We start from the raw sequence: 15,156 nt of genomic DNA, 5'->3' as shown, positions 1-15,156 counted from the left end.
GTTATTAAATTAAATAAATATAACAGTTTACCAGTCAAAAATAATTTTGACTACAATTTAAACCACAAAATTTTATTAATAACTTCTGCAAGCCAAGCCAATGTGCATGGATTATACTGAAACAGATGCGTTAGCATAAGTTCTGATTGAATATCGTATATATACCCTAGACAGTGTATCATGTTATTTAATGTTGGGAGTACTTAAATCGTTTCAAAACTTAAGAGCAACAAAGGGATTTTGGTATATCAAAACTTGGGTTTACAAGGTTTTTTATAAATGGTGTTTGACAAGATATGTGCATCTTTTTTAATTCTACCCTCTGGTTAATTATTACATTATTGTTAAATAAAAATAAATTTACTTATATAAGTATAGCTAGGTTCCATTACCATATCAGAGATTATGGTAGAATCAAGGAAAGAGATACAAGCTAGCCTGGATATATTACAGAAAAAATACAACAGTTTAGCAGCATATAACTTGAGTATGAAACAGAACGACAAAGGTCATTCAGAGCGCTACCATGCATTTTAAAGCGCTCAATTAACCTGAACGCGTAACCGTGAATGAACTGTTGGTAACATGTATTCACTGGGGGAAAATCCAGGATCGCCCTTAATTCGTTTTAATATTTTGTAAACCTAGACCTAACATAATTAATTAGAACTGTGTATTTATTTTTGTTTGTAACAAAAAGGGACCATTTATCTATCTCATGTGATCGGACTTTGTTCCTTTAGTTGATATCTGGTATTGAAACCATCACACTTACAATGTTCTTTTTCTTCTTTTCTTTACCGTATAAAAGATTACAATCAACTATAGCGTTCGTATGCTTAAAATAGCTCGTTAAGCCATCTCAAATAATTAAAAAACAAAAAATTCTGTTAAATATGGTTTATTTACACTTATATTTTATCTTTACATCTATTTCGTACAATGCAAAATATATAACAACTGCAGGACGGTTTATTGCGTGACTGAATTCATAATTATTGCGAGAACAAAAGGCGACCGAATAATACTAGTATCGGATGGGATCAATAAAGCCCTTCAAATTTTACCGTATAGTATCAGAATTCATCTAAATCTTTTGTTTTAGTTGGCAGATATATAAAAGAAATCTTAATATATTTGTTCAATATTCTACCAACAGCGGTTAGGTCAAACTTATTGGTCATGCGATTGTGGTATCCATGTTTGAAAATTGCACCCTAGTTAGAATTAAAATGGAGAACTAACCAGAAGGGCGTGTGACGCTCGTTGGATTTGGGATGTGTTTAAAGATTTATTGTTATATTCGTAAAACATCACTTTTACTCCATACAAGATAACATCGTTATTACTCGTTGTCCGCTTTGTTGATCATAGAGAAATGAATCCCGAGGACGAAAATAAAATCCGGCGGAACTGGGAGCTCATCAAACAAGAAATAAATACGGACGATTTTGTGACAAAATTTATAAATCTAGGAGTTTTTACTCCTGTCGAAGGTCAGGACATTTTAAATGGCGGTCCTGGTAACCTCGAAAGTAAAGGACAACGGTTTCTTGAGAAGGTTTTAAAAGGAGGCAATAAATCTTATCAGACTCTGTGCAATATCCTATTGGAAAACAATAATAGCCCTAGATACAAGACACTGGCGAAAATTCTCGGCATCGACCAAGATTGTTCGAGTGAGTATTGATTTGTATTTTTTTTAAGTTCGGATGTTTATGAAAAACATTTAACTACATTTTTTGTACCTTCCTAAATTGTCCTAATCATTTCATTATCACCATCTTCATTTTGATTATCAAGCTAATCATTTTACTTCTGCACCTCCTCCTTCCCCACATCATCCTTATCATCCTTATCATCATCATCATCATCATCATCATCATCATCATCATCATTATCATCATCATCAAAGACCTTATCATTTTGTAAATATACTTTGTTAATATAATTTGATGCATATTATGTAAAATTGTTTTTACTTTTTTTCTGTTTTATTTCACCTTTTAAAAATGATGCATATTGGTATTCCTATTTATTCATGTATTTTTGCTGGTGGGTGTGTTTTGGTGTATACTTTTAATGTCGTTTATAATTCAACCATTCTTGCCTACTGCGTGTAGAAATGATATTTTAAAAATATAAAGCATACGTACTCGTTCTTTTCTATTAGGGAACACTTCGTTTATGTCCTTGAATTGTTCTACTTATACAGGTGCTCGCTCGGGCCCGACATAATTTGGTTTTCCTCCACCAGTCGCCATGTCTATGTTTCTAGTTTAGGAACAAACTCATTCTTTTACTTATACATGTCACATTGAAGGTTCTATGATAACCGCCGTATGTACACATCTGCGGATGTTTCTTAGACAAAATTTCGCCCTTTTCAAATACAACTACCATCCACGAACAGGCTCAATCAAACCGAGCCTGCAACATTTTCAATTTTGCTGTTTTGGATGTTCTTTAGGAATTCCGATTTGTTTTTTTTTTCTATTTTATAGACTTAAGAAAAGAAACAAACTAAAAATCAATTGGTATTTGTGATTTGTTTACTCTTAGATTTTGGGTATGAATGTAATCCTTAAAGTTTGTCCTTTCTGTTAGGTAATCGTTATGATTGATTCGTTTGCATCATATCTCATTTATTTTACATTGAATCATTTTTAATAAACAATTATCTTAAATAAATGAAACAATAGATTTGTATTACATTAACATTTATAAAGTTATAGTTATTTGGGAGCCGGATTCTCGTGAAAATGAACCAGTACTCATTTTCATAAGAGAAATTCGGACTGTGACCCGCATTGTTTTATAAATTTGTTTCGATTTTGATCATCTTTAATCATGCACATATTAAAGTATTTTATTCTTTAGTTTGATTTTCTCCTTTGCCTTTGTAAAATTTAACTGTTGATAGATAGAAGTGATAGATAGACAAATGGCTTATACATATAAAATGGACAATGGAATACATGAACACTTAAAATTGATAACTATAAAATGTCAACAAATGTGTCATACGTTTTTTAACGTTCAGATTGCATGATTAGTCGTATTCATTTAATAATTGTTTTAAAACAACCTTACTTTACTTTAGGTACCTCGGCAGGTGGCTCCCAACGACCTGCGACGTCGGTGTCTGTTGCAGTAAGTATAATTAACATTAACTTTATAATTATGACATTGTGTCTATCTTCGACTATTCTCACATGTTTTTACAGATTTTGTGATCTTCTTTTTCATGTTTTTTCGGGCGAAGGCCGTCTGATTTCACTTTGACTTCCGCTGAAATTAAATATAGGCAGAATTTTCATTGGTCATTTTAACACTAATAGCCTCTTCGATTGATACTTAAGAATATCAAGCTTCCGTTATAGGTAGCGGTCTGTTCGATAACGCGATGGCAAGACGTGTTGGAAAATGATATAAGTCAGAATAAATATAAAAACACAATAATGATATTTCCTAGATGTTTCTAACAGTTTTTCAATAAATATATGAAGTTAAATATGATAGATCGCCTTTTTGATACTTTTGCGTTCGATTTGGTTTCTCTTCTAATCTGTTCTAGTCATTATATTCTCTACTCGAACTGGGCATAAGACGATTGAAACGAGCTTTCGACTAATTTACAGTTGCAATATTCTCCATGTTATTAGCTAGTGTACAGTATCTACCAAATCTTTGTTTTATTATAAATTCCTATTCAAATCAAATTCCATTTTGATTAAAATCAAATAATGTAAGTAATATTGTTTAAATCTAAGATAACAATTAATGGGAAAAAACATTGCGGGTAAAAATGAACTTAAATAAAACTATTGAGGACGAATAAATTGTTCTGTTTGCGGTTAGCATGGTTAGTAGTAGTTTATCCTATGCAAGTTAACAAGTTTGACTTCGGCCGAGTATCTTTTTAAAGATACTTCTTGTTTTTTATTGATTTTGTTTGAAATGAAAATTTCATCATCTTTCAATAATTTATCTAACTTCTCAATTATATAAATTGTTATAAAATCTTTTGACTTGTGCGATAGATTATTTACATGTGTATGCAAAAGAAACGATTTATTTTTGTCAAGTCTTATTTGATCATACATACACTATAAGACTTTTAGGATTTATATAAGTATGACTTGACAGATAGACGTTAAAGAAACATCAATTTTTAATTGTTTCACTGGCTAGAATAATGCAGTTGAATACATGTACTATAAATAAAACAATCCTTTGTTAGTTTTTGTAGAGTTCTCCAACAATTATAATTAAATTTTGAAAATTGTGGATTTTATAAAGATATCATAAAGAAAACATGCTTTTTTTTAAAATGTGTCTGTATAAATCAATTGTCTCTGGATAACTGTAGATTTTAAAATGTAAGATATACTGTATTGGTAAGTTCTTTCATATTTTACTCCACAGAGCTCAGTCAGTCTTAACTTAGGTGCGTGTGCTGAAAACATACATGGAGATCGCATGGAGAGGATGGTCTCTGCTCGAGCTCCATGGCGGGAAGAGTTACCAAGGCATGAGGAAACTATGGACTCAACGGAAGAGGATCAAGAGGAAAATAGGCCGAGTACACCAGCTGACGCGGTACAGTTGGCTGTGAAGAAAGCAAGTGATGGTAAAAGTGGCAATCTGGATATGGAAACGTTAGAAAAAGAGCTTATAAAAATTGCGCCAACCATAGCCGACTTGTTCAGTAAAATTCATACCCAGACAACAACGGTAACTGCTACATCAGATGACGAACTGCAGAAGATAAAAGATGATAATGATAGATTACGTAAAACGAACAGAAGTCTTGTTGAAAAATTGAATTCATTTCAGCAAAAGATCATTCAGCTTCAACTAGAAAACAAAAAGCTGAGAGAAGTTAGTGACAATGAGAAAGTTAAGCAAACACAGCTTGACGAAAAATCATCAGAGTTAGAAAAATTAAAGGATAAACTGATTGAACAGAAAAAGGCTCTCGAAGATAAAGAACGGGAATTAGATTCTCAAATGAGCAAGTTACAGAGCGTCATTATCGATAACGAAGAACAGAAATTCAAACTCGCAAATCTTGAGCAGCTGCATGAAGAAGGCTTGAGAGAATATGGAGAACAGCAACAACAAATAGAAGAACTTCAGAAAGATAAAGATAAACAGAGGGCACAAATACAATTACTTGAAGATAAACAAAGTATGAGCGAGCAACTGTTATACCGTATGGAAGAAAGATTACTCATGTTGGAGCGGGGACCACCGAAAAAGTCTCGACCACGATTTGGACCTAGCAGACCTTGGATGAATGGAATGATCGATAAGTCTCATCACGCAAATGTCAAACTTCAGCCACAGTTCCCCACTGATTTCACATCCAATGGTAAAGGCGGTAAGGGGTGGTCGTTTTAAAATATGGAGACTACTACTTATTATACAGCTTAAATATGCATTTAAAGGCAAAAATACATATCAAAAAAGGCATTTTAAAGGAATGAAAATGTAAAACATAGCATGAAACTTTTGTAGGGAAAATTAATCGTTTGCTACATGAACCTGTAGTTTCTATGTTTTCGGCGGGAAAAGACAATAACATTGCAGATACAAATAACAAATAATAAAGAAATAAAAGGTGGTAAAGTTGTTATTCTTGAATTTGAACATAAATGGCGAATGATAGAAACAATATAGGTGTATGGTATGAATGAATTGTTTATTTTTAAAGATTGTGTAAAATAGGTTTGGTTGTTTGGCAAATTGTGTCGTAAATATAATTTTGGTGTATGTTTATATTCTATGTTAAATTAATGCTTTGTTTTTAAATAATTTACACAGCATGTGCGAAAAGTTATAAATGATATATTGCATGTTTGCAAATCACTTTGAGTATATCTGATGTTAAATATTTGATTTAAAAAAACTTGAACTCTCGACTGACAGTTCAATTACTGCCTAAAACATTGATTATATCACAAATCATCCGGAACAATCTATCATATCATTTATCCATTAAAGACAATACGACGCGGTATATATGCATGTAATTTAAAACAAGCCAAACCTCAATTATCGATCGAATCGTGTTTGAAAAGGTATGTAAATCATGCAAATATTTTCATATTGTCAAAAATATCACTAATTGTTCAGCGATAACAAAGAAGTTTAAAATCAGAGGAAGCATTGTTTTTTGAAGCCTGCGTCACGTAATTTATGACTATTTTAATGCCAAGTATAGCTGAGGATCAGTTAAATAAGATAACTCTTTTTTTTCAACTAATCCAAACGTAAATGCCCATCATTGCCTTTATTGTACAGAACAGAAATCTTTAAACTATTCCATTAGGGCAACTTAAGTTACAGTCGCATAGTCACCTGTGTCGTAGCATATTAATTATCAAGACTGAATAAACATATATTTTTTATCAAATTTGGTGTCATAATTGTGCATACACACGGTCAGTCCAGTTTTAATATCATTTTACCATTATGCTAAAACACATTTGCCTTCTCATATACATGCTGATTTATCTTCTCATGCATTATTTGTATAAATCAAATATTTTTATCATTGAAAGGATTAAGTAATGTTATACTTTTTTCCTTAACATTATTTGCGGTTGAGACATATGTATCAATGATTTTGTTGGAAATAAATCTAAATGATAACTAGTAGATGCATTGTTTTTATTTATGTACTCTTAGCAAAATGTGAGTCTGATATCCAAGAATACAGAATCATTTTTCCCTTCCTAAGTATGAAATGAGTGCTTATGCACCCTCGTCAAGAATAGTGTCTACTTATAATTATTGACTGTTACGTCCGTAGCAGAGTTGTTTGAAGAGCGTTGACTGAGAATCTTTTGCCCCTCATCGCTGTGAGTTCGAATTACGCCAAGAAATTCCTATTTACATGTGAGTAAGCTATCCAGCTCGCTTGCGGGTCGGCGGTGGTTATACCCAAATAACGGCAAGTGCCTGAAATAATGAAATGTGTACCTTTTACTTCAACTTTTAAGCTGGAGAGTCGCCATATCACCCTTAACCCTACGTCCCGCACAAAAAATAGATAACATGGGACATGCTTATAAACTTCAAATGAAAAGTACATTCTATGTTATATGAAATAATTGAAGAACAAACTAGTACCACTGTACTTGAAATCAAATAAATGACATCGAAATATACGGTTAAAAGGTAATAATAAAACACTTGAAATCATGATATATAATATAATGAGTATATTAATTGCATGTAGGTATATTTAGTTTTAATGTAAAAATATTTAATTTTCATTTGCGAATGTATTTGATTTAGAGGCAGATGTATTTCAAAATGGTATCATCTAGTATTATGTAGATTATAGACTTGGTGTGTTTGAAGTGTTTAAACCTTGTCTTGATGATAAACCGTTAGAATAATAATATTAATATTAGTTTACTGTGCCAAATTACCATTGCGGAAGAATGAAAACATATATTATTCTTGTGGCCATGTTTTATGTATACGATTAATCTTCGATGCATATAACTACATAATGCAGTGTTATGAAATTGCTTTTTTATGAGTATGATTACGTTTAAGAAGATTTTGACAAGAGTTGACATTATAATTGTAGTGAAATGTTAGCAATTATCATGATATTATATAAGTTAAATGCATCAGCTTTATTCAAACATAAAAAATATTTGTGTTAAAACAGTTTTGAATGGTTAATTTTATAAAAGGAATACTGAAAAAGTTATATAAATGATTTTAACATGATAAAATAAACTGTTATAGAGGGAAACAATTGATATCTGGAGGACTAATGAGTCTTTTAAGTTATGATTATAAAACGTTCATAAGTAACATTATGCTCATCTTTTCGCTATCAAGTTCAGGTGATTTAGCTATATTTATATAAAAAGTTCGACTAACATAACCGGGATTGACCAATAACTGATAATTACAATTTAAATGATTAGGATAAAACACAAAACTGCCTAAAATATAAAAGATTGCCCAATTATTTTTAAAAAATGAACGTTACCGAAAATATGTATGTGTTGCATGCATGCTTCATGAGGGACCGGACCCCGGACATGATTGTCTCCAGCCATGCCTTTAAAGAGATAATTTTGCAGCACAAAGTGTCAATTTTGTCATTCTGATAAACCCAGACTTTTAAGTCAAGAAAAGAAAGGACTAAAAACAAAGAAGCATGATAATATAAATACTTTTACTGAGGGGATCAGACACGTCAAAAATATAACAATCAGAAATGATAATATGACTAAGAATGCAACAAAGTATACAATAGAAAGTAAGTCATATATTAATGAGCAAAGCATAAGTTAATACAACAATTCTGCCAAACTCAGCCAAACACAAACAAAGCAACAAAAAAGGTATAAAGCTAGCAAGAAAGGCAAAAAATACTATATTATAAGAAATAACAATAGGTTTTGTTTGCGAAGGTTTTATCAGAACTAGTGACGTTGCTTGAAATTTTGATTTGTTATTAATAAATTTGCCATGGAGAATGTTGTACTTGAGTTTGTAACTGAACGGGTGTATATAAAGGCCCTACCTAGGTCTAGCTATTTTGTCGAACTATACATTTACTTCTGAGCAGGGTCTTTCACTATTTGAAATACCCTATTCTAAGCCAGTTTTGTCTTTTTACATTGATTAATATTAAACATATCGTTTTTCATTCAAATAAACACTAAAACCCAACTTAATTCCATTCGCGCATATACGAAGCTCAATCATTGGCGCGAAATGACTGAACATATTCTCATCGATTAAACCGGAAGTTATACTAATCAAAACCACCAGAAAAAAAACGAGAATCATGGCTGCTGGTTACGACGGTCATTACATGAAAAGACAGAAAACTGACGATGGTGTACGTGGTGTAAGTATTTTCTTTACCTTTCTGTACGTTCGTTTGTATATCTTGCATATTATAATTATAGTAATTGCGTCTTGGGTCGGTACGATACTTGGTTAAAATGGCATTGTTTGTAAAGGGAGATAACTCAAAATGATTTTCATAAAAAATTTAAAATGTAAACCAAATAAAATTTCTACTTGTCGCATTGTATATAATACAATATCTTTAATGTAACTTTTAAACAAGAAGCATTCATATAATACACCCAGGTAACGTAAAATATATAAGAGGTATCGTAAATCTTACAAGGTATACTCGAACCCCATGATACCGGTGACTCCACGGTATATTCACAAATCTCGCGATATTTTTGTCAACAGCACCTGCCGAGTGTTTATATTGACATGTTCCCAGTAATATTGGCTATTTCAAAGTTTTTAAACATTTTCAAGAGTTTTTGAAGGAAATATTTCACATATCCTACCTTATTTTTATTTTACTATCCTATTTTTCCATTGCATAAATTAGTCTCTCTACAAAACACATTTTTTTTCCAAGAAAATAAAAAATCACAGGTGCTGACGTCATTTAACCTCCATTACATGTCACTTGACCTTTTGACATCATTTTTGGCGGGAAAAAATTAATCTATGGAAAGCCATTAGTGTATATAAAATAGTTTATGAAAACTAAAAAGTCAGTTTCATTCAGTCTTTTAAGGGAGCCTGTGTAAAGTGCCATATCGATATTTTATCTTCATCATATAGAAATAAAATTGATTCAATGATACAAAAGGACCAGGCAATCACAACAACACTAAAATTAAGTGAAGGGGAATTTTTTAATCCAGCCACATGGTATAATATACACCTGTAATTCAACTAATTGGGAGGAAAAGGTTCTGAAACAGAGACCCCTTGGGAGTCATAAAAGATGAACAATAAATTATTGAAAAACACGTTTTTATGTTATTTTTAAGCGTTTTTTTTTCAGATATGAATACAAGAATGCTAAAATGATATATTTGCTATTAAAACTGCAATGGCTTTCCATATAAATAACATTTTTACCAGTGCACCGGTAGCATGAAGTCTGTTTAACAACGTCATACAAAATGGTCGACCATTGTTTACATTCGCAATGAGCGAGAATTTCAGAGTAACAGAACTCTGTAATGTAATTTCAAGAGGATTAAATGTTAATGAAGTTGTTTATTCCTTCTTTTTTTCAAGTCAGTAAATTTTTATATGAAAAACACCTTGTATAAAATATGTACACCGGTATCGTGGAGACCCGGGCTACTTGGAAATTGGCGTTCCACTTCATGAAAATTGTCATTTATGATTATTATAACTATGAAATTTTAATATACCGGTTTAAAACACAGTACTTAGTGATTATTCTAGACTTGAAAAAGGGGCAGGGAGGCATCAAAAAGGGCAGGGTGGAACATGTGTCAAAGGGAAACGCTTCACATTTAATACATGATTTTTAAAGACTCAGAATTTTTAGATGATAGGTATATAGCACAGACAAAGACAAAGCAAAAGAACACTTTTTATTTCAAATCATTTTAAATACATGTATTTAACAACTCATAGCATCACAATTGACCAAAATAATATGACAGTCACATAAAACATTTTTAAGGATGAATAAAAATAATATCTTGTTTGGTGGAATATAAAATTTTATGTAGTCCTGAGACAAATATATTTCTTCTTTCACTAATAAAGTTATATGATAATGTAATTTCTATGAACTGTAAATAAAAGGTTTAAGAAAAATTTAACATGAATCTTGTACAGAATGCATAAAATATGACATCTGGTGTTGTGTTTGCAGCTATATAAATGATGCCCTGCAATAAATTCATTGACATAAATATATACAGTCATAATCTCATTATATTAAGAATTTATAGTACTGTTATGCAAGTTTTTAACATGAAACCTTAAAATATACATAAAATGTGACAATGTAAATGTAGCCCTGCAATAAAGTAATTGATACAAATATATACAGACAGTACAAATCTTTCATTGAAATATAATTTCCATGTGCTTTAAATCTATAAAAATAGGACAGAAGACAGTCATGAGAAAAATGAACATGAAACCTTCAAAAATACACATGAACAAACAAATATGACATTTTCTTTAAAATTGTTCACAATATTTTAGCACACACAGAATTAAGCTGTTCATTGTAACACAATTAATTGTCTAATCACTTTTTTGCCAGGGTGGCATACAGAACTATACACCTTCTTGAGGTACATACAGCTACTATTTCAGTCACAAACAGTTCTTAGTTTATCCGTCTTGGTTTTAAGCTGTGCCACTTTTTAACAGTTCTCTCAATGTCAAGGTATTTATCATTTCTGTGAATCATAAGAAGCTGATGCACACTATTGACACTCAACCTGTTTCTGATTTCAGTCTTTGTTCTAGCTACATCTGAAAACACTCTTTCAACCTCAGCAGTACTAATAGGTAGAAACTGCTGCAGTTGCACACAGTTTTTCAATGTGTGGACAGTAATTTCCCGTCACATGTTTAACAGAGTTCAAGATTTTAATCATGTTCATTGCACCAGCAATGTCTTTGGACTCAATATTGGCTAGAGAACTTTTTACAGTTTCCCATTCTTGCAAAGTTTCATCTACATCCATTCTGAAATGTTCAGCCAAATACATGATCTCATCATTACCATAGAATGTAGACTGATCTGCCATATTAAAAACACTCATACAATCTACAACATCTGATGAATCTAGTCTTCTCTCAATGTGGTCAACCAAATTATCAATGAACAAATGTTCTGCTTTCTTAACAGACTCAATCTTCTGCTCTGTAACATTTATGTTATGTTCACTTACAATTTTTGCTGCTCTTTTGGTGCTTAGCCCTTCACTCTGCTTCAGTTTTTTCAACGAACTAATAGTAGATTCCATTCGTGGTTTCACCAAGGACAGATCAATGTCATTTCTTTCAAACGTTAAGGCCAATGTTGTAAGGGGTTTAAGGGCATCACACAGAAAGTGTACAATATGCACTGATTCATATGTTTTAAGCTTCTTTGCTAAGCCATTAGCAGATGGACCACTACCCAATCTAACCTTATCATTACCAGACTCAACAGCATTTTCCAAATCACTTATAACTGCTGAATAACTGTCCCTTAAAGAAGACACGGCATCTAAATGAGATAACCATCTTGTGTGGGCGGCCTGCTTAATTTTTTTATTCCCACTATCATCCAGCAACTTCTGAAGTTTCCCTAAAGAAGCGGTTCTATTAGCAGGAGCATGGTAGTATTTGAAGGTATGACTTAATAAATCGTCTGTGTCTCTCATCACTTTAATTGATTCAAAACTATCCTTAGCTGCTAACGCAAGGCGATGATTGTGGCAATGAATCGTAACAATTTCAGGTTTCATTGCTTTAAGACGTGTAGCCACCCCTGTTTTCTTTCCAATCATTGTATTACACCCATCAGACCCAAAAGCGACAAAGTTGTCTACATTTAATTCCTCAATAACAGACTTGGTCTCACAAAATATTGTCTCAGCTTTGCCATCATCCACCTTAACATCCTTTATATAGTCTACACAAACATCACCACTATCAACATCAACATACTTTACACAGAATGCCAAATGCTTATCATTAGTTACATCTGTTGTTTCATCAGTCATAACAGCATAGCCAGGACTTCTCTCTACTCTATCTTTTAATGTACTCTCAATGTCATCAACCATACAATTTACCAATTCATTTACTACTGTGTTGCTGGTGTACATGGCATTTTTACCTTTTTCTAGGTGCTGTAATGCAGGGCATTTTAGTTCTGTTGTTGCGAAGTTAATGAAATCTTTAAACACTGTTGTATGGGGAATGTTATGTTTTATTAAGAAATGTAGGATTTTTGTAGCACATGTTACTGCTTCAAACTCTTTTTCACCCATAGGAAGGCGTTTTTCACTGAAGGCTGAATGAATACCAAGTTGTTCCTCAGTCTCAAGCCTTAAAGAGAACTTGTGCATTTCAGAATTTTCATGATCAGTTACTTTATCTTTCCTGATTGTCACACAACCTTTTTCAGTCCAAGTAACACTACCATTCATGCCTCGGCTTTTGTGTTTTTGGCAAAGTTTACAAAACATTGCATTTGTTTGTCCATTGTCTGATTTTTCTACAAACAGCCATGGTCTGTTTTCGGTCCACTTTTGATCAAATCCAACTTTATGTTTACCTTTAACCATTTTTCGAGCTGACGTGACCTCAGTACTAGAAGTTGAAGACTGATTCTCTCTGATTGGAGAAGTTTCTGGTAACTTGGAATTGGTTTCATTATTTGAATCTGTACTTTGAGCAGTGATAATTGGTTCGTTACTTTGGGTCACTCTGTAATAATATAAAAAGACTGGTTAATTTTCTAAATAAATTTGGGTTAAAAAACAATTTCAAGTTATTGAAATTACTTCAGTCATCTTTTATATTTCACAATAACAGTCACATTTAGCTAAAATCAACGTATGTGTAAATTTATCATGTACTGTACTCTGTAGAGATGTTCAAAGAAAAACCAACGATTTTATCTTTTTAAAAGTAAATCTAATTTCGAATTGATTAAAATTGATTACAAATTGTCATTATCTTGCAATTTATTATGATATTTCACATATGATTTTAGGTAACTAATAGATTCTAACTGTAGTTGTTACTGTACTGTACTATTTCATAAAAAAAAAAAAATCTCCCGACTTTCAACCTCAGAAAAACGGTTAATCTGTAGCTCAATAATTCATTCAATTCATTAAAATGTCTTACAGCTAGAGACAAATATTCGCTTATTCATAATTGTCTTTGTTTATTTTCTGTAAAATTGCCGTACGATTAGTCTAAACAGTCTATGTAACGAACGGCTTGCAGTACAGGACCGTACTTCAGTCCAGGGCCGTACTGCTAGTGTAGTGGCTTCGTACACAAATTGTTTCAGTCGCCTCCTTTTATATAAATGTTGAATTGCAAGTGAGAAACACATTTAAAATCGATTCATAGCAAATGTGAATAACTTTTATCGTACCTTTCTTTAGCTCCAAAAAAGGAGGAAATACTGTGGTTTGTTTTGCGAATTTTCGCACGCTCTTTTTCAATTTCTGCAAATTTCCTTTTCGCAGACGGCATTTTGTTTCTCAAAGGAACAACTAACTAATGAAAACCATAACACCCATCCTTATGACTTAAAAGATTCTTTACGCAATTATAGAGATTAATATGTGTAAACAATTAATTGTAATTACCTGTACTTTTATCCCAATGAGCGGCATGTTTCAAAAGTATACGAATTTTTACTGACATTCATCAAACAATCGTGTGAAAAACAAATTAGCGAATGCATTACAATTTGATTGTCTCCGTAAATCATTGCCATTTTAATCAGTTAATGACCACGGATTATCAATCAGTCGGTAATGTTCCTTACTAATCATTTCAAACTGTAGCAAACATATTTTGATTGAAACCTCTTCACACGGGGCCGCTTCACACGGCCCACTTCACATCGGTCAGACAATTGTTATCGCCGTGGGGCACCCGGTTTGTATATTGGAGCGTGTCAACATCATAATCTTATCTTATAGATAAGTGATTGGCAGTTTTTAGCTCACCTGAGCTTGCTCAGGGTGAGCTTTTAGGATCGGTGAATGTCCGTCGTCCGTCCGGCCGTCCACAATTGCTTGTGAACACTCTAGCGGTCGCATTTTTGCCTCAATCATCATCAAACTTGGTCAGGATGCTTATCTAGTTGAAAGCTCGGATGAGTTCGAACATGGGTCATCTCGGATGAAAAACTAGGTCACAAGAGCTAAAAATAGAAAAACCTTGTGAACACTCTAGGGGTCACATTTTTGACCCAATCATCATCAAACTTGGTCAGGATGTTTGTCTAGGTGATAGCTCGGATGAGTTCGAACATGGGTCATCTCGGATGAAAAAGTAGGTCACAGGAGCTATAAATAGAAAAACCTTGTGAACACTCTAGTGGTCACATTTTTGAACCAATCATCATCAAACTTGGTCAGAATGCTTGTCTAGTCAATTGCTTGGATGAGTTCGAACATGGGTCATCTCTGATGAAAAACTAGGTCACAGGAGCTAAAAATAGAAAAACCTTGTGAACACTCTAGTGGTCACATTTTTGACCCAATCATCATCAAACTTTGTCAGGATGCTTGTTTAGATAATAGCTCAGATGAGTTCGAATATGGGTCATCTCGG

General features: G+C 32.6%; 3 protein-coding genes across 3 annotated transcripts in view; 2 read left to right on the top strand and 1 right to left on the bottom strand.

Moving 5' to 3' along the window:
• Positions 1 to 1,149: 1,149 nt before the first annotated feature.
• LOC132752376 (CDK5 regulatory subunit-associated protein 2-like) lies at positions 1,150 to 6,666 on the top strand. Its single transcript, XM_060742694.1, has 3 exons — positions 1,150 to 1,679; positions 3,104 to 3,153; positions 4,429 to 6,666. The coding sequence occupies exons 1-3, from the start codon at positions 1,379 to 1,381 to the stop codon at positions 5,404 to 5,406; spliced, it is 1,329 nt and encodes a 442-aa protein (XP_060598677.1). The 5' UTR covers positions 1,150 to 1,378; the 3' UTR covers positions 5,407 to 6,666.
• Positions 6,667 to 8,733: 2,067 nt separating this feature from the next.
• The window catches only part of LOC132752373 (heterogeneous nuclear ribonucleoprotein L-like), a 29,262-nt gene continuing 22,839 nt past the window's right edge, over positions 8,734 to 15,156 (top strand). Inside the window, exon 1 of the mRNA XM_060742691.1 lies at positions 8,734 to 8,893. Within this exon, the coding sequence (XP_060598674.1) occupies positions 8,831 to 8,893 (63 nt within the window). The 5' untranslated portion in view covers positions 8,734 to 8,830. The remainder of the gene's footprint in view (positions 8,894 to 15,156) is intronic.
• LOC132752371 (E3 SUMO-protein ligase KIAA1586-like) lies at positions 10,269 to 14,317 on the bottom strand. Its single transcript, XM_060742688.1, has 2 exons — positions 14,181 to 14,317; positions 10,269 to 13,281 (listed from the first exon to the last, which is right to left on the bottom strand). The coding sequence occupies exon 2, from the start codon at positions 13,137 to 13,139 to the stop codon at positions 11,361 to 11,363; it is 1,779 nt and encodes a 592-aa protein (XP_060598671.1). The 5' UTR covers positions 13,140 to 13,281; positions 14,181 to 14,317; the 3' UTR covers positions 10,269 to 11,360.

This window comes from Ruditapes philippinarum, unplaced genomic scaffold (genome assembly GCF_026571515.1).
Source record: "Ruditapes philippinarum isolate M1 unplaced genomic scaffold, ASM2657151v2 ctg239_1_1_1_1, whole genome shotgun sequence".
Lineage (NCBI taxonomy): Eukaryota > Metazoa > Mollusca > Bivalvia > Venerida > Veneridae > Ruditapes > Ruditapes philippinarum.
Note: the sequence above shows the minus strand (reverse complement) of the source record. Positions and strands in the feature narration are given on the sequence as shown.

Coding starts and splice junctions, on each gene's coding strand:
- LOC132752376 (XM_060742694.1), top strand. CDS start 1,379: ATGAATCCCGAGGACGAAAATAAAATCCGGCGGAACTGGGAGCTCATC. Junction 1,680..3,103: donor CATCGACCAAGATTGTTCGA/GTGAGTATTGAT, acceptor ACTTTACTTTAG/GTACCTCGGCAGGTGGCTCC. Junction 3,154..4,428: donor CGACGTCGGTGTCTGTTGCA/GTAAGTATAATT, acceptor TTTACTCCACAG/AGCTCAGTCAGTCTTAACTT.
- LOC132752371 (XM_060742688.1), bottom strand. CDS start 13,139: ATGGTTAAAGGTAAACATAAAGTTGGATTTGATCAAAAGTGGACCGAA.